The 19,557-nt window shown below is 37.7% G+C and overlaps 1 protein-coding gene across 1 annotated transcript in view; it reads right to left on the reverse strand.

Annotated features, from left to right (window-relative positions):
• CDC16 (cell division cycle 16) overlaps positions 1-19,557 on the reverse strand; it is a 786,728-nt gene that overhangs the window by 94,955 nt on the left and 672,216 nt on the right. The window contains exon 16 of the mRNA XM_044071112.1: positions 2,716-2,851. Coding sequence (XP_043927047.1) covers positions 2,716-2,851 — 136 coding nt within the window. The remainder of the gene's footprint in view (positions 1-2,715; positions 2,852-19,557) is intronic.

Genomic DNA, 19,557 nt, shown 5'->3' on the forward strand with positions numbered 1-19,557 from the left:
TGCATCTACCATCTTTCACACCAAATTCCTTAGCTCAATCATTCTTCATGAAAAAATGCTTATTTTTCTCTGTCCTTAATCTTCAGAATAATCTACTAACCACATTCTTCCTTCTTCTGATATTTTCTCAAGAATCCCACTAAATCTGTTATATATGATCTTTCGTACATCAATATTTAGTTGTCTCTTCTCAACTGACATTACTAGACTTCCCAGTGTTTCCCTAAAGTTGCATCATTCCATCTTCTTCATCCTGTTACTTTAGTGCATAATTTTCAACAGTGTAATCACTTGTATCCTGTAATTTCTCCAAAAATGCACAAAGCACTTCACATATAAACTAGCCAAATCTCTCTACAACTTTAACAATTAAAGCTATGTACTTACCATTATGATATGTCCTTATTAGTCCTCTCTGTATATCATGATGGGTGGGTTAGCCTCCCTAATGGTGGATCCAAGTCAGCAATTTTGAATTGATAAGCTTCTTTAGCACCTCAGCTTCTCCGCTCTCCCACAATACAGTGTGCTCCTCTTACCAGATGCAGTGTGCTCCTCCTTGTCTCTCAGATTAAGTTTGCCATTATCAGATATAAAAGTACTGGAAATGGCCAGGAAAAAGTCTGGGAAGGAAGGTGACAATTTAGATGGAGGGTGGGACATCGAAGAGATGGATGGAGACAGACAATACAGATCTATCTTTATGATAAGCTCATAACATTTGTATCCTGTATTATTCCCCAAGTCCATCTGGATGGTTGGGACAGAATCAGTAGCCATTTGTTTTCCTGGGTGTCGTCATGGCATGATACTTTGGGGAATGGAAGAATGAAATGAATTTCTGGATCTTGATATGAGATCGAGTTTAAAGTATTTGATAAAGGGTGTGCACTGCTGACCATACTGCTGCAGCACAAATATCAGGTAACCATTTGAAATATCAGGACCTGCTAGAGAGAGTCTTGAAACCTAGAGACTGAATGGCTAATAACAAAAAAATCAGTCTTACATGTACTAAGTCTGAGATGGCTGTTTCTCAGAATATTCCCTTTTCTCTGAGGCAAAATGAATTCAAAGCTAATATATATAAATTTGAGGGATGTGGGGGGGGGGGCTTGCCCCTCTGCAAAAAAAAAAGTTTAAAGGAGATGAGTGATGCTTGAGAGTCACTCTTCTCCTCCATTTTCAATCTTTTTTTTTTTTCCATGTGCCAGCACTTGGCATTTTCAATATTTTTTTCCCTCCCGTGTGTTGGCACACAGCATTCTGAGTGGTGCCACTTCAACAGGGAGACCAAATAACATGCTGGGGGAAAAAAAAAAAAAGAGACGAAAAATGCAGTAGAAGAGTGAATATTGAACAGATGTGGAGAGGCAGGCCCCCCCGGGATTGGCTTTAGCTCCAAAGCCAGTGGAAGTAAGAAGACATGCCAAGGAAGGAGGGAAGGAAACAGGAGCTATTGGACCTGCTCTATCCACCCTTGAGATGCTTACACTGGAGCAAGAATTTATGCTCAAGGTTTGTACATTTTTTTAAACAGATTTCTCCATTTTTAATAATTCAAAAATGTTAACTTCTAATAAAATACTAAGTTAACAATTTTGGTAGGAAACAGAAGAGAAAGACCCGGTGACCAGACTGAGGAGGAAAGTAATAAAATTATCTAATATTTCCTCACAGACAAGGTTTGTATAGACTTGTGTAGGTCTCTGAGACTAAGACTAACAAAAGAAAAGCAATTATAATATATTGTTTCAGTAAGAGCTGGTCAAAAACAAGTCAAGTAGAAAAGCAAACTACTAAGAGGATGGAACTTCTGTGACAGATAATAAAAGCAGAAAAAGTCAATTACCTTGTAGTCATCAAGACGAGTTTTGTGAGTTTGTTTCTATTGCTAAAACCAGCAAATGAGATATGAAAAACAAATAGAAGCGCACTGCATCATGGGAGGGAGGGAGGAAGGAAAAGCTGGAATGCTTTAGGAGCTTCTGAGTGTAAAGTTGTTGGCTTGGATCCACCACGAAGATGGATAACCCAACTATCGAGACAGACAACAGAAGGGACATTTCAGGAGCCACATCTGTATCTCACTACTGCCATCACTTTGTTGAGCTGTCCACTGCCTGAGAAGATTAATAACAGCAGCTACATCTCATTGCTATCCAGAATTTCAAGACCTTTACCTCACAAGTTCATAATGCATGCTATTAGATACTTCCCACGTAAACTACCATACCTGAAAAAGAAATCTGCACATGTTGATATTAAACCTTTACTACCAGCTCTCTATTCTTTTTACAGCTCTGTGCAGATTAGAGACACACAAAGGACCACTGATCATAACATAGAACTAGCAAAAATACAAAGGTACCTTGTTCTTTAGCTCCCTCCTCCTCTAAGTCAGAAAGGTATGCCTTTCAAAAATTTAGGATTCAGTATTGAACCCACGAGAAATAATCAGCCCTTTGCCCTCATAAGATAGATATTTAGAATCCCAACCTGATCTCTCTCTCTTCACTAACTAATCTTTCCCCAGCTCATTATCACTTTTTCCATTAATCCTTTCTGTGCATTTCTGGCTATTTTGCGAAGCAACGTAAACAAACCAGATGGATTTCTTAACATTTACCTAGTAACACTATGCACATAAAGCTTTAAATTTAGTGTGCAAATCTTTACAATAATGCTATCAATAGAAACTTTGGAAATACTTACTGTATGGAAATAGTCAATAGCACTCTCAAAATTGCCCATAAGACTGTGCACATATCCTATAGCAGAGTAAGTTGAAGCATTCTGAGGTATCAGCACTAGTGCCTGACGATGGTATTCCAAGGCGTCTTCATACTTCCTGTTTAAAAAAAAGACAGAATTTTAGTTAACATTCACTTTTAACAAGAACCACATAATGGAAGTGCTACTCATGATGGGAAGAGATGCTATGGAGGACTGTTAAACATAGCATCTGATTACACTTATTGCAAGTTAGGCCAGCAGTATGGTGAAAAAACAGAAATGATTGTGTAGCACATTCCTTTACACTTGTCATATTCATAATATGACTATAATGACCTTTAAATGTTCTAGCCAGTATGGCAGCAGAAAGCAATGACTGTGGTACATACCCATATAAATGTCGCAGTCATTCCATAATTACATGACCATTAAATGTTCTAACTTCAAAGGCACTGCAATTTTACTATACCCCACCTGTGCTTTTATCTGACTTAATTTGCTCAATAATTTCAGGCAATAGCTGAAATGTGTATAGTGGACCATTCAATATATCAGTGCAACAAAAACAATTTCAGTACACATTACCTCTAACCATTCCCTCTGTCAACACTTTGCTCATTTTATGCTCTACAGAGATCATCAAAAACGGAAAACTTCCACTTTTGTTTTTTAACTGTATAATAGACTGCAATTACAGGTTCATAGGTGTATACTAGAGCAACGGTCCTGGAGCTTTTATAAGCCTAGCCCATAGAAGTGCCCTGGCATTATGCTGCCATTAGTTCCCAGTGCCTCTATCAAGTACAACTACTGGAGTGATCCCTGGGGTGAACTTTCTATTTCCCATCCACTTATCAAGATTTCTCTTGAAAAGGGCCAGTGAGGAGCTCTGCTTGACATGTATGGGAAGTCTATTCCAGATCATGGCAGTCTCTGGGATATGAACCTGTCCCCTCCAGCATGTTCTGTTGATTGTGGTAATGAGGTTGAAGTCCCTGGAGCATGTAGTACGGAGGGATTGGGATTTCTTTAGATGTAACATTTCTAACAGGGCTGGGTCAGACATGGCTTTGTAAGTCAAGCAGAGATCGCCTCTTAATAGACGATGTGAGAGAGAAAAGCTGGAGTTTTTTGTGCATTAGATTTCATAATATCAGAAATTACAGCTCCATCCTTATAACAGAAAAATAATTCTAAACATAAACTTCATATACTCAACAAAAATAAATGAAATACATTTGAATAGCCTTTTTAAGGTCCTGCTAAGCATCTCAGCCCACAAACTAAAGTAAAATGTCATTGTTATTTTTTTATGTTATTTAACTAGTGGGCAGTATTTTCCAGTTTTATCTGGCTGAATAACTCCATCATTAATTCATACATGCCAGCTCAATTAAGCTAAGCTGTAGCCTCATAACATGCTTTCCTTCAACTAAGCAAATGCAAATACATATCTTGTTCCACCTGTTGGTTACAAAATATCTGAGGAACACATGGGAACTGATGCTTTTTTTTTTCTTTCATTTTTTAATCTAACTATACTTGAAATAGTACTTAAACTGCATAAATCTTTGCTCACACACTACTGTTTGCTGAATTATGCTCTTAGGCACTGCTGAGGGAAAACAAATGCAAGAAAGATCAAAGATAAACAGGCTTTTCTTTCACACTACAAAACAGGGAAAATTACTAAAAGAAGCAGTTGAAAATAAAACATGAAGAAGAGTAGCACAGCAGACATCTGACAGACACTTTAGGATGAGATGTAGTTAAAAAATGTGTTACCCCATCATTGTCTCTGCAGTGTACACACCCACACCAATGATCACAATGATGATTCCCAGAATGCATAGTTTTTTTGTTACAATGTATACTGACTTTTCTAATACTGTTAAATCATTCTTAAAAGCTGGCATTTTTTCCTTGGGTCTACTGAAGTTGCTTCTCCTCCCTTGAACTTTCTCCCACCATGTTTGGGGCTGGTAAGGAGATCAAGGCATTCTGGGAAAGGAGTGTTTTTCTCTTAAGGCCTACCACCCTCCTTCAGTGAGCAGACATTTCAAGGGGTTGGCTTACAATGGGCAATGAGGTGCATCTCCCATGCTTCCATGAGTGATTCAGACAATGTCCTGCCCCTATTGTAGACAATCCCCCCTGCTGTTCCCAGTCTCCACTGTGGAACACTTCCTCTGTCCCTCCCCGGGATGGCTAAGATGATGTAAGCCACCCAGTCCCACCCCCTTCCAGCTCCTGCAGCACCCAAGTTGTTAGTCAAAATCCGGTTGTCTGAGATGCAGTCGGGGCTTTATCCGTCTGCACCAGAGAGCTGGGTAAAGCTGGCCTATCTGATCTAATGACAAACTGTCTCCTCTGTTGCCTAGGAAACCTATTTTTTCATAGTGGAGAACTTTCAACCTATGGAGATTCTTTTAAGACCTGCCATCATTTTTTTAAAGCATCGCAACACGTTTCCATATACTATGCATTATGCATGTAAAATGGTGCAGAGCTCTGATAGAATAAGTGATAACGATAAAGTATTCAAATGAATGTGTGGCTTATGCTGCATTTTGTACTTGTGTTATCAAAATACTGAAAGGTATACCAGACAGACCAGCGGAATACTAACAGTCAGGACACATTCGTACATTTCAGATACTAAAAATAAGAAGAATGTTTTATGTCTTTGGCTTCTCCTACTCGGTCTTTTCTTCAGGGTAACCCAAATGCTTTCAAATCGTGTGTTTGCCACACTTAACTAGAGGCATAGATACAAAATGGGCTTTGAACAAGCTTGAAGCTGTTACAATGGCTCCTGTTAGTCTTAATACTGAATTTTTTTTTTAACAGATTTCTTCTCATAGTTCTATAGGTGGAAGGATAATTTTGGGATATATTTAAATGAGCTGTATTTTGTTCTGATTTTCTTTACATGCCTTGATTGTGTTGAACCAAAGTGCTGAGGCTTTGAATAAAGCATTTTGGATTTTCAGAATTTTTGCCACAATTAGTTCTTTATACGGCATCTTTTATCTTCTTCTGGTTATTGCTTTGGAGTTTATTTTCTACAAATACCCTTAAAACATTTTAAACTGTTATTAACAAGTGGTACTCGTTTTGCATGCATTGTGAAAAATAAATGGGAAGTAAAATAAATCACATGCCATCAGAATCTCTGCCAGGGATACAGTGTGACTGAATACACGAATATCTGTAGAACAGTAGAGCAATTCAGAATTAAAGGAATGTCGAAATACAGACGACAGCAGATAAACAACAACTGATAAATCCAATCTTCTTCTGTAACACGCTAATCTTGTTGGACTTACAACATACATTCTTCTTACCCTCTTTAGCATTTATTTATATTTAGCAAAACACAAGCCTCTTAGCTTCCCCTAAGGACTCCTCTCGAACCTCTTGTAAAAACAAATCCAAAAACAAACGAAACAAAGTCCAAACTGGCCGTAATCTTTTATTATAAAACGTAAGCGCTTTCAGGTTAAAAAACCCTTCATCAGACAAACTTCAAATAACCATGACAGTCTTTAAATATTAAAACATTTCTAAAAGCAACCAATTACTTTCTATACTTGACCTGCCTTTTCTTTAAGGCTGGTTTTAAAGGTACAGAACTATTTAATCCAGATGGGTTGTCAGCAGCCAACTGTATGATCCATCTTAACTCTGTATCATTAACAATGCCCCCCTCCCCCTTTTTTTCATCTGTGCAACATGCAGAACCATAAAAACAAAAGTATGATCTGGAAAGCTAGAAACATGCTGGCAGAATGCATTATGTTTATCCTTCTGTCTAATAGATGACAAATGGTGCAATATTCTTGTTTTTAACTTACAACTAGTTTTTCCAACATAAAAACTCGGACATGACTTGCAGCATGCTAAGTAAACCACATTCTCTATGTCAATCTGCATAAAACTCAAATGTGTATTTTTTGTTTGTAACAGGATGTATAAAATAATTTAAACCATTTACATTTGAACATGCTTTGCAATGCCTACAGGGAAAAAGTCCCTGTTCTCATGTGTGCAGAGGAAAAACTGTTAGCCTTATTTTTCAAACCAGGTTCTATGCATAACGTCTTTTATATTACTATTATGCTTGAAGGTAAATCTAGGTTTCTCATCTAAAATATCCTTCAAGTGATTGTCACTTCTTAGTATCTTCCAGTTTTGCTTAATAATATCACATATCCCATACACATTGTTACTATAACGAAGCATTACCTTGGGTTTGTTGTCATACTTATTAGATGGCTTCAACTTATCTCCCTGCTGTTCTTTAATATAACAAAACCATGGTCTAGCCCTGGCTTCCCTGTTGATATTATACTGTTCTTAGTTTTTTCTAAATTTTCCTTTGAATAACCCTTTTCCTTAAGATGTTCATTTAACACATCTATTTCTTTGCAAAACTCATTACTGTCTGTGCACAGCTGAAAAACTCTGTATCCTTACCCTTGCGTAATATTATGAAAAATATGCCTAGGATGCATACTATGTGCATTCAAAATAATGATTTCTCCAGCATGATTTCCTATGCAAGGTGGTGTTTATCTTAGCAGTTACATTTGTATTTAATGTGACATCTAAAAAGGCAACGGTCTCATTGCTGTGCTCTACTGAGAACCTAAGAAAATCTGTAGTTTTCTCCAGGTAATCAACAAAGTTTAACAGTTCATCATTGCCCTGTGCCCACAACAAACAAATATCATTCTCTGCCTATGAGTTAAGCCTGTTGAGCTAAAATGTTAAAATTTTGGCTAATATATCTAGCTGCACTGAAGATTGTGTACGGCACTGAGTATAAATCACTCTCCAATCCTAAGCAGGCATTGTGAGCTGGATAGTATTCCTTAATGGCAGGCAGCACAACCCTGGCAACAGAAAATTAATCAACTGCAAAAAGCAACACCTATACAGAGCAACAAGTTCTAGTGACTTCTTCCAACACTCACTGAGACTCTTTTCCATTACTCATGTAACAGCAAATGCTTAAAGAGTGGGCAGCAGTAACTGTGAAAGCCAGATTTAATCTCAAAAGATGAAAACAGAACTGGATATATACCTGGGAATTGCAATCTATGCACTGATGTAATGAGCCAGCAATGCTGAAAGCAATATATATATAAGAACATAATTGTGTCAGAACAATGGAGCTGGCAATCATCTTTGATTACCAGTGTTCATAAACTGGACAACTACTCTTTTAGCTTACTGAAATTATTAACTTTAGTTAATATAAAGAAGTACAATCCCTTACTTTTTAAACAAGTAGTCAAAAAGTTTAGCCATTTCTTTGTATTTATTTATTTATTTATTTTGGGGGGGGGGGGGTGCTTTATTTACTATCTACAAGAGAAAGCATTTCTGAATGCTGGATGTGTTTGATATGCTAATATAATCATCCAATTAAGCATTTAAGTTTCTTTAACTATTTTTGTCTCCAGATGCTCTGTAATATCCTAAGATGCAGCTAACTATGATAACACGTGTCCAAACTAGCTCATAGTAACTTTGCTTAATGATTTTAAATATGTTTTTCCATACTTTAGGGGATAAACGTTTTTGTTAGAAATACCATTGGGAAGCAGCTCATGATAATTCTATTAACTGGACTAAGTACAGTATACTCAATTCAAACTACTACTGAACTAAACAAACATCACAAAATGTGAGAACTACAGAGGAAATACTGCTCGCTTGTTGATGTATTCGAAGCAGGCAGGGAGAAAGCATGGACAAAGGACAGCTTTACTTGTTAGTATTATATCTAGAAGAATCTAGAAGATTTTATCTCCTTTACTTTTGCCCCTTGTTTACATGGACTTGGGACAGGGAGGACAAGAGGGGAAATATGAATAAGAATGTTTCACTGCGACCAGTAATCCTTGCAGAGAAATACTATGCACCAAATATTGCTGTAGCAATAACAAGGTGGAAGACTAGTTCATTTCTTTCTTGGCAGGAAAACATATCAGTTATACAATTTCTCAACTACAGTTCATTATTATTACCACAGTATGTGATACCAAGGTTGCTTACATGTTCCACATCTTTTGGGACTGCTATGAGCAAAATTTTATTTTCTAATCACAATATGCAATACACACACTCACTTTGTCACTTTTAAAACTCAAATTCAAGACACACAGGTAACTTGCTTAAAACCACAAACTTTATAACTTAACACATTTTGATTAAAAATAGAGGTGAGGAAAGGAGAGAAGATAATGTGATTAAGAATAGTGGTCGGGAAAGGAGGGAAGAAGACAGTTGGAAATTAGAAATCTTAACTGAGTTTGGTTTTTGGACATGGAAATCAGATTTGGCTTGTCTTGCAAATTTTTTTCTTGGAAGTTTTTTTTTTAAACTTTCCGTTGAGAAGATTTTTTTTTGTGTGAACAAAGGGGCCAGCTTTGAAAAGCTTGTTTCTTTGTCTGGAATATGGGAAACAATTAGTTGTTTGAACACTTGCATTACTTTCCCATTTCTACTGATTTCTTGGACATTTCAGTAGGGGGTCCAAACAGGTTATCTTTATCTAAAAAAATAGAAAAGTTTAGCCTTAGTATCTTAAGGATTGGAGCTGAAGCCAGGACAATCTTAATGCTGATCCTGTAAACAGTTGCTTTAGAAGAGGCATTAGCATGGTCATATCTGGACTTGATAGGGTGATGTGCCACTTGACTAGCTGAAGAAAGCATATTTTGCAAAGTAGATCTAGTGTCGGAGTCAGATTAGGCTAGGAATTAGTTTACTGTTTACACATATTGTCAAAAATAGACAATGGATCTGGTAGTTAACAGAACAGAAAGCCAAAGTGGCAGAAGCACAGGCTTTCTTTCTGCACGTCCATGGCTTATCGCTTCCTATCACTCTGTAAGGCATTGGAAGAAGAAGCTGTTTAGATGCTTTGTTTGAGACTACAGTAATTACTTGCTGAATCACAGGAAAAATTCTTATACAAACATTTGTGGCTTTCTGGGAACTTATAGTACTTGTTTGGTTTCTTTGGCTCATAGGGCTGAGATTCAGGGGGCAAAGAAGCACAGGGAAAAAGTCTCCAGGACAGGCAGCACGTTAACAGGACTTGTGAATTTCCATATGTAATAAATTGTAATACCTCTTGTGAGATTCTGAAATTTGTTTGAACTCCTAGTTAAAGTGCTGCATCATCTTGTGGATGGTATCAACAAAAGAAAGTACCATTTGTGGTGAATCTGAAGACAAAGTTCCCTCTGTTTTAAGACTCAAAACCTGAGGGAGAATGCCATTAGGAATAATAATCCAAAGGGCTCAGAATTAGATGCTGAATCTTCCTTAGCTTAGCAGAAGGTCTTTACCCATGAGTGCATTTAATATTTGTACATTAATATACTCTGGAAATGATCTTAATCTTAACTATGCTTACCTTCTCATAACAGTACCAGTGGCAGCTGTTTTAAGTGTAAATGGAGCAGATGACTGAAACTAGGGAAGTTCCAAAGACATATGGGCTTTAAAATGTCCCTGAGAAGAGTTGTACCACTCCTATTGAAGGTCTCTAGAAGGAGTAGCAGAAGATCTGTCTATTTTTTTTGTTTCTCTTCTTTGGGTTAGCCAAAGGAATAATACATGGGGGGACCCCGCGCACGCCTCCACATACAGATGCTACAGATGTCCTCATTAACTAAACTCTGACAAATACCTCCAGGCACTTCTGATATGAAAAGCCGTGGTTCTCCCTTCCCACCTTTGGAGGTTGCCTGATTGGTCTAACTAGACATGCTAGCTTCAAGCTCCTTAACAGCATCTAAAAGGGTCTTGACAGCAGGAATAGGTCAGACATCAGGTGGTTTTAATGCTTATCATTAGCCTCAGCAGAGACAGACTCCAACTTAGAGAAAAAAGTGGGAAGATTAACTTCTTTATGCTTTTCTGACTTTTTTTCTCAGCTGTGGAGGGAAGACAAGGAAGGGGATTCCTAGAGCATGAGAGAGCCTGTAAACGTTTGTATTCTAAAACAAGTTAAGAGATAACAAATGGCTTCTTAAGGTCTTAGGAAAAAAGGCTTGACAAGCAGAACACCCTTTAGCCATCCTTGGTGAAAGTATCTGGATCCTTTTTGCATGGCTGACAGACCAAGATTCAGATGTTCTTGCTTCATGGACTAGCGGCAGAAAATTCTGAGGGTTTTTATGTCCACACGTCCCTTAAACACCAGAACACAGTTTTGGGAATAGGTCTAAGGGTCAGATGTATGACATGAGAGGAATACCTCAACTTTTTAGAGCAAGAAATCTGAACGAAGCCAGAAATAATGGGTGGGACAAAAGCCCAACAACAGGGACACTTTTTAGATATTGCTCTTACAAATTTAGAAAGTTGATAGAATAACAGGCTTTGCATTAGCATTAATTTTCTGAAGGACATGAAGTCTGAAACTCAAATGTCTGTCATTATTTTGACTTCAGTCCTCAATGATTTGCCAGTGGTTTGCCAGAAAAAACACAATCTTATGAGAAACAGACTAAAAATATGAGGCAAAAACAGTACACTTGTGTACACTTACCATAAATGTAGATATTTGAGTATATTCACTGTTGCAGTCATTACATTTGGGTAATCCGGCTGGCAGGTTGCCCTCAGCCGGCCTGAATTCCAAAGTCTCGGGTCCTGCGTCAGCTGCTGTTGCCCCTTCCCTGACATCGGGTCGTCAGGGGTATAAAATAAGCAGCCGATGCCATTTTATTTAGTTTTTCTTGCCCCAAATGTCAGGTGCTCCCAAAAGGGTACCCAAAATTTATATATGTATAATTACATGCACAAATATAAAATTTACCTTCATCTACAAGCAAATACACCACATAGGTTGTATAAACCAGAGAAGGAAAGATAGGTTCCATCAGAAGAGAAGGGGGATGGTGGGTGGGTAACCTGGACTGCAACAGTGAATACACTCGAACATCTACATTTATGGTAAGTGTACACAACTGTACTATGTTCTTCGTGTTTCACTGTTGCAGTCATTACATTTGGGTAGAGTCCCAAAGCTAAGATTGGGAGGCTGGAGCTAAACAGCATTAGGAGCCACTATGAGGCCCTGCAGAACTGCAGTGGCAAAGCCTGCCCTGGATTTAGAGTACAGTGGCAGATGATAGTGATTTGTTAAGGTGTGCACTGAACTCCAAGTAGCAGCCTCTAAAATGTCCTTGGTAGGTACTCCCCTGATAAAGGCTGCTGAAGTGGCTGCAGCTCTGGTTGAGTGTGGCCTAATGCCCTTAGGTACTGGCTTGCCATGGTGTACATAGCAGAAACGAATGCAGTGGCCTATCCACTTTGAAATAGTCTGCTTTGAGATAGTCTTTCCTTGTGATCCTGCAGCATATGTCACTAGTAATTGTTCTGTCTTTCTGAAAACCTTGGTTCTGTCCAAGTAGAATCTAAGCTGTCTGTGTACGTCCAAAGAATGTAGAATTCTCTCCCCCTTGTTCTGTGGATTTGGATAAAAGGTTGGCATGTGAATAGTTTTGGTTGAGAGCCACACTGGACACCACCTTAGGCATAAATGTTGGGTTTGTCCTCAGAGAGACCCTGTCTGGATAAAAAATGATAAAAGGTTCAACAGCTATGAGTGCCTGTAGCTCTGAAACTCGTCTTGCAGAAGTTATTGCTAGGAGCAGAGCTGTTTTCCAAGATAAAAACTTTATATCAGCAGTAGCAGCTGGCTCGAAAGGAGGCAGGGTGAGTTTTTCCAAGACATAGTTGAGGTCCCATGCAGGCATTGGTGATCTCCTTGGAGGTCTTAATTTTTTGGCTCCTCTGAGGTCCTGCTTTAATAAGGGATGAGAAAAGATTGGTGGCTCTACATTGTAATGAGCCAAAATGGCAGAGGCATGAATTTTAATAGATGAGAAAGATAGGAATATTTGGCACAGCTGTATCAGTTCCTTGTGCCTGGTTCCAAGCACAGAATCTCTTCCATTTTCCAGCATAAGATTTTCTAGTACTAGGCCTTCTGGCTTCCAAAATGACATCTATTTAATATATATGAATATAAACAAGACCCCAGATTGTGACCAGCTTAAGCCATATCTGATTCTGCTACTGAAGCCAAAACCATCAGGCTAAGTGTATTTTGCTGCGCTTTACTTAATATAGAATATAGTAAAATAGCTTCTACTGTTTCTAGCTGATTTTAGTGACTTTGAATTTAAATTACTGTCTTTTTGGTGGCAGAAAAAAAAAAAAAAGACTACTGGGATGAAATCTTAGCCAGTAAGTGACTACTGTTTGCACTGAGTGGCACAAGCAACGACTGCTCCATAAACTAATTTTCTTTACTTTTTACTTCTTTTAATAGCTTGGAGTGTGCTTTCCTCATTAAATCATCTAATTTACATACAGGCATTATTCTGTGTTAGTCACTGTATTGCTTCACAGATTACTCACTTAGTTACATTCCTTCATAAACTAGTACATATAGCTAACTAGAGTTTATTGTGCATTTTTTTAACTAAATTCCCAGAATCACTGGACAAAAATAGAAGGTCAGACTGCTTGTCTCCCTTCTGTTGCCAGCCTCTTAGCACTCGGTATTCTCAGGCAGTGTAGTAACTGTCTTATGCTCGCAGACAGATTTTTAATGAACACAAATAATTCTGTCTGTGAGCAATGCAAATATTTAACTAATATGGTGGCTTCCCTCTCTCAAAATAAATAAATAAATAAATAAAAAATGCACTGTGAGCAGTATACACTTCCACCATAATCTAAACAGAATCACATTGCCTTATGCTATTATGCTAAAGTTGTAAAAAATTATTTGCCAAAGCCTGCTAGATTTAGGAAGACTAGGTTTCAGCATAAAGCCAACACCTCACCTCCTTCATGCACATCTACAGCAAATAGTTACGCAAAGTCAAATCCCTTCAAATCTAAACCGCTGTACTAATAAAAATGTTTTAGTGATTAGCAATTTTATAACCAGACATACAGATTCACTACACACCAGGCTGGACAAAGATAGGATAATGGTGAGTTATCTTTCAGATGCTAGGATTTCTGTCATCACAAGGGGTCTAAAAACTCTTTCACCTGACAATTATGACTAGACATGGTGACGGTCCTTGTGGGAATAACTTGGGGTGCAAAACCCTGAATGATAAGTGAACAAAACATACTGGAACTCACCATTTGTGTGACAAATACAGTCAACACACTGGTTCTAAGTGGAATTTATCCTTCTCCAAGAATGGTCTATGTAAAAAGAAAAGATAACTGGCAAGTGGATAAACAGCTGGTGTCATTCCAGGGGGGTCCAATACATGTTAACACATGTCAACATAGGACAAGATGATCAACAGTCCAACTTTTTGCACAAAAGATGGCTTAAATCTCTTATTTCAATGCTTCAGACATGCACAGAAAGAAAGACTATACCTCTGGCTAAAGCCTTTGCTGACCTCATACTACCCTTTTTAGGCAGCGTCCAGCTTATGGACATTCCAATGCAGCAAACTTATCAAAATGAAAACTGGATCATGTTAAGGTGGTTCTGCTGAAAGCCAGCTGTCTCAACAACAAATTGCCCTGTTTTAAAGCTCTTCTTTATTTAGAACACATCTACATTTGTAACATACTGAGATGAGATTTAAAAGTAAAAAAGCACTCTCTCTCCATACCTTGGTTTTGCATTATGCCTTCAGGCCTGATGGTAACTGTTATAGAGTCTCTATACTTTAACAAAAAAAAAATGTCTCAAAGGATTCCACAATAACAAGGAATCCTATTGGTCCTCCCAAAACACGATGCACCACTAATGTATCTCTTTATCAAACATATTTATTCATCACATCATGATCCACACAAAGCAATAAAGATAAAAGTTAAACATAATCAGGTTAAATAATTTGCTTTCATTCCCATGCAGAACAGGACTTCATCAGAACCTGAGATGAACTGTTTAAAATGTCAACATTTATACTAGTGTTAATTAGGTAAAACTAAGTCACATGACAAGGTTCAATCTAATTAATCAAATGCATTAACATTACTGTAAAAGCAAATAAACAAGGCAGATGGAGAATAACATATGCATCAATAACAGTAAAAATAACAAATATATTGTGAAATAACTTATTTTGAACTTTACACCACTTAATCAAAACCTACCAACCAAAAACTAAACCATAAAATGATAGTGTAAAATATATAACTTAATTTACTAAAATGCTAAAACCCTTATTCATTAAAAACAATTACAAAACAAATATGTGTATTAATGTTTAAAAACTGCAACTTTAAGCCTAAAAAACTACTGTGTTATCTGAAATAGAAATATCATTATAATGTCATAACTTCCCTGCCCTCTGTCCCAAACTGTCGTTTGATTTCCATGACTGGGTACATAGACCCCGTTTACCTTCACGCAGTAATTCCTTACCAACAGTAACAGGAACTCCTACAGTGGAAGCCAGTTTAATTAGTTTGGAAACAAACTTTTAAAATTAAGGAATCTACAGCTGTAATAGTTTTTTTTATAGAATGTGTGAGGCACAACCAGGTGCCTAAAGGACTTAGATACACTAAATTTCCTAATGGTACTGAGCAGGACACGTACTTTTTTAATGAGTTAGTTACCTTGTATAATAAACAAGGTACTACTAATGAAGAGGTTAATGAGTTGAACAATTGTAAACAGGAAGATTTATTGTTTTCGGTGTTAAAACTGAAATATGACTATTTTTAGTAATATAAACAAGCAAGTGGAGATTATCAAAAATAAAAAAAGAAGGAATTAGAAAGACATACTAGGGACTATCGTGAAAACACAGTTCATCAATTACCTACTAGGAAAACTAAAATACTTATACCTCTGACGTGTGGTACACCGAGGAGGTCTTAGATTTAATACACAAAAACTCTCTGGATCAGACAGTTACACCTGAACCTAGAGTTCATAATATTCTTGATCTGTTCCTTACTCTCTTCATGCACTATTCCCATGGTATCTCCTTCCTTGGTTAAGGCAGATCATAACCGATTGACCTTCACTTCCATTTTCAAAATCCTTGCAAGTTATACATCAGAATTCAAAGACTTCAAATTCTATGATGAGGCTTTTGCCACTCTGGTGGCATACAGGGAGGGATAAAGCCCTGACTATGGCCCAGGCAACCAAAGTTCGATTAGTGACTCAGTTGACTGACTGAGTGCCGGGGAGGGATAGACGTAGCCATTCTGGGGTGAGGTGGGTGGTCCCATGTGCATCTATGGCGACTATCTCTGGAGGTGGCTGGAATGACGCATGTTAGGCATACCTACATAAGGAAATATTGTGGAGACATGGCTGAGCTGCTGTGGAGGTGAGGCAATATGCTGCACATCTCCACTGAATGCTTGCCCCCCAGGCAGAACAACATGGGAGGGGGGAAAATGAGCAGGTCTCAAAGTAAAAAACACCCCCTGCCCTGGATGGAAGCTCATATATACTGAGCCCTCACTGTCTTCATTCTACAACTAGCCCCAGCATACTAGATTAAGTCTAGTGGTGGAGGGGGCAAGGGATTTAGCTGGCAGACCAAGAATGGACAGGTAATGGTGAGCAGGGCCATAAAACAAGAATGACAGGAGGCAGCAAAAAGAATGCAAAAACAAAATCTATGATGAGGCTTCAAAATTTACGCAAACAGCATAAGCATCAACTCTGATGGTGACACAGCAGGTAGCTTCTTGGGGGAGTTTTATTCTTATTTAGATACATTTACAGAGCTACCAGTCCCAACCTGAGCAAAACACAACAGGAAATTCAAAAACAAACCTATGTGGTGGTCCTCCAATATAACTAAACTTTATAATAAAAGAAAAACAACTCTACAAATTATATAATGACTAACTCTCATACCAAGACCATTATTAAAAATATTATTAAAATCTTGAAAAAATACTGTAAGTTCTACTAAAACAGCCCAAGAATGTAGCTTAGAATCTAAGGCTAAGGACAATTGTTAACCCTTCTTTAGTTGCATTAAAAAACTAAGAAATAAAAGCAAACCTCTCTCTGAACTTATCCAAAACAGTACCACCTTTTTGGACCACCAGTCACTGTCAAATATACTAGCAAATAAATGTGCTAATTTTACCCATAGAATTCTTTTCAAAGTCCATGTATTCCTGAATTTATTAAATTCCTTGTTATCAGAAAGGAACATGTAATGAAGGTGTTTACTAAAACCAAAAATGCTTCAACCTTGGGGTATGATAATATACTGGAGTGTTAAATAAACAGTACAAATATGTCCCAGCAAAGCCAGTTCTCAAACTGTTTAAACTAACTTTAGCCATAGGTTTTGTCCCTGAAGTTTGGCACTACCAAATTAATTAGTGATAACATTCCACACAAAGGCCATACCACTGACTCCAGGAATTATAGACCCATGAGCCTGATAATAAGCCTCATCAACAAAGCTATGAAACATATTATAAGTGACCTTACAAAATAAGATATCAAACATTTTATTAGATTTGGTCCACAGCACTTTGACTTTGGCATGGGAAGATCCTGTTTACTGAATTTGCTTAGTTTTTTGAGAGGGTTACACAGGCTGTTTGACAGTGGTCATCCTGTTCATGCAGTGTATCTTGATCTGGCATACCCCATGATGATACTGTAAGAAAGCTTACACCTTAAAACCAGATCCCTATGTGGTAAGATGGATAGTAAACTCTCTAAAAGACAGAACCACACTGTGTGAATGCAGGTGCTTCTTCAGAAAGTAGGAAAGTAACTAGTGATGTCCACCAGGGCTCAGTGTTGGGAATCCTTCCTTTTCAGCATTTACTTTTCTGATCTCCCAACTGGAAACCAAGATGTCTTTCAATCATCACATGACAATTGTAAAGAGAAAATCCTTCAAATTGTTGCAGCTAATTGCCAAGGGAATATCATCAAGTTCTGAAGAGGCCAAGTTTCCCTTATATTCAGCACCAATGAGGCCAATTATTAAGTATAATACCCCCTTGAAGAAGTACCTCACTAGACATATCAAACTAGAAAGACCCAAGAGGTTCCTAACTAAGATGATCACAGATTTGAAGAACTAAAGCTACTAAGGGAGACTGGAGACACTGCCTCTTTATTCAGTATCTTATATAATCTTGAGGGGAGCTCTATATACCTTGCCTTCCATGCCATTAGAGACCCAATTATCCCAAATCTTTTGCATCTCCACAACTTCAATACTTCCACAGATACCACAACCAGGAACTTAGAGCTTCACAGTGGATAAATAAAACACAATAGAGAGACAGAGAGATTCATTATATCTCTGCAGACTAAGAAGTGTTTTACACCATCATCCTTCAAACAGGAATTAGATGTTTGGCTGGGTACCTCTAAATTCACCATGTACTTGGCTTGCCTAGTCCTCTTAAAGAAAGAGGGTGACGACTAAGGGTTGGTATAGCTTGGCATAAAATATCAGGAGACTCAGTTGCCTTGATATTCATTCAGGCTATTACTGGAGCAAGGTATTTGGCAAAAACTCTTGGACAGTAGATAGCCCAAAAGGCAATTAACCAAACTGATAATACAATCCCAAAGCATATGATGTAAACAAAGATCTGAGACTCTTGTGAATGGGAATGTGAAGACAAGCATCTTTTAAATCTAAAGTGAACAGCAGAGTTTGTGAAGAAAGAAGATATAAAGTGTTAATATTATGAATCTTGGAACCTGAATAGATATGTTTAGTCTGAAGAGCCCTAGAATGGATCTCCAGCTGCCCTCTTTTCTGGGTATCCAACAAAGTCTTAAATAAAATTCCTTCTCCACACTGACTCACTGACCCCCCTGATGCAAGTCTGAAACAATTGGTGAAATCAAGTGATATTAGTCTTTGGGAATCTGTACAATTCCTGTGGAAAGGAAAATTATTCTTTGGAGTTTTTATGTCTAGTAGCCTAGAGTTCGGTGTGATAGACTCCCATACAGAAAGAGGAAAGAGAGAACTTCTCTGCAATTTCTTGAGGTAGGCTGGATGGGGTTGTTTGGCAAGGATAGTCAGAAATTGTTTCTTTGAGAACTGGATTCCTTGTGATCCACTGAATCTTCTTTTGCTGTACCTTTACCATTTCTTTTTAAACTGACCCTTTATAGATTTTTTTGTGGATTAATTGGATAATTTTTTTTGAAACTTGGGAATTTGAGAGAGGGAAAGCTGTTTAACACCTTGCATAAATTTTCCTATTTTATCTAATTTTTTAAAGACTTCTGTAAAGGAATTCCCAAATTAAAGGTCTTAAACCATGGGTGCATTTAATATTTGTACTTTAACATATTCTGGAAAGGATTGCAATCTTAATCATAATGACCTTCTCATAACAGTACCAGTGGCAACTGTTCTAGAAACAGCATCCACAGCATCATAACCACAATAAGTGGTATACTTAGCAACAACAGAGGCACAAGTAGGCATATCCAGAAGGTTATTTAACATCAGGATTAGGAGTTATCAACACTTTGTTCCATACTCTCCTAAACAGACACAAGGTATTTTGTCATGACAGCTTGATTGTTAATTGCTGTGAAAGATAAAGTGGCTAATGTCTAGACAATTTTTAATATTTCTGTCTAAGGTTGTACTGTCTTTGTCATAGGTTCATAGGTTCATACTAGGCTATCTGCCCTAGGGCATTTATAAGCCTAGCCAGAATGTGTTTGGCTTTCGCCACCCATTTTAAATTTATTTTGCTATGCCCTTTTTCGAGGTTAGTATACTGTGCCTCTGTCTAACAGTGACACAGAAGTGATACCCG

This window comes from Protopterus annectens, chromosome 5.part0 (assembly GCF_019279795.1).
Source record: "Protopterus annectens isolate FY-2018-M chromosome 5.part0, PAN1.0, whole genome shotgun sequence".
Taxonomy (NCBI): Eukaryota; Metazoa; Chordata; order Ceratodontiformes; family Protopteridae; genus Protopterus; species Protopterus annectens.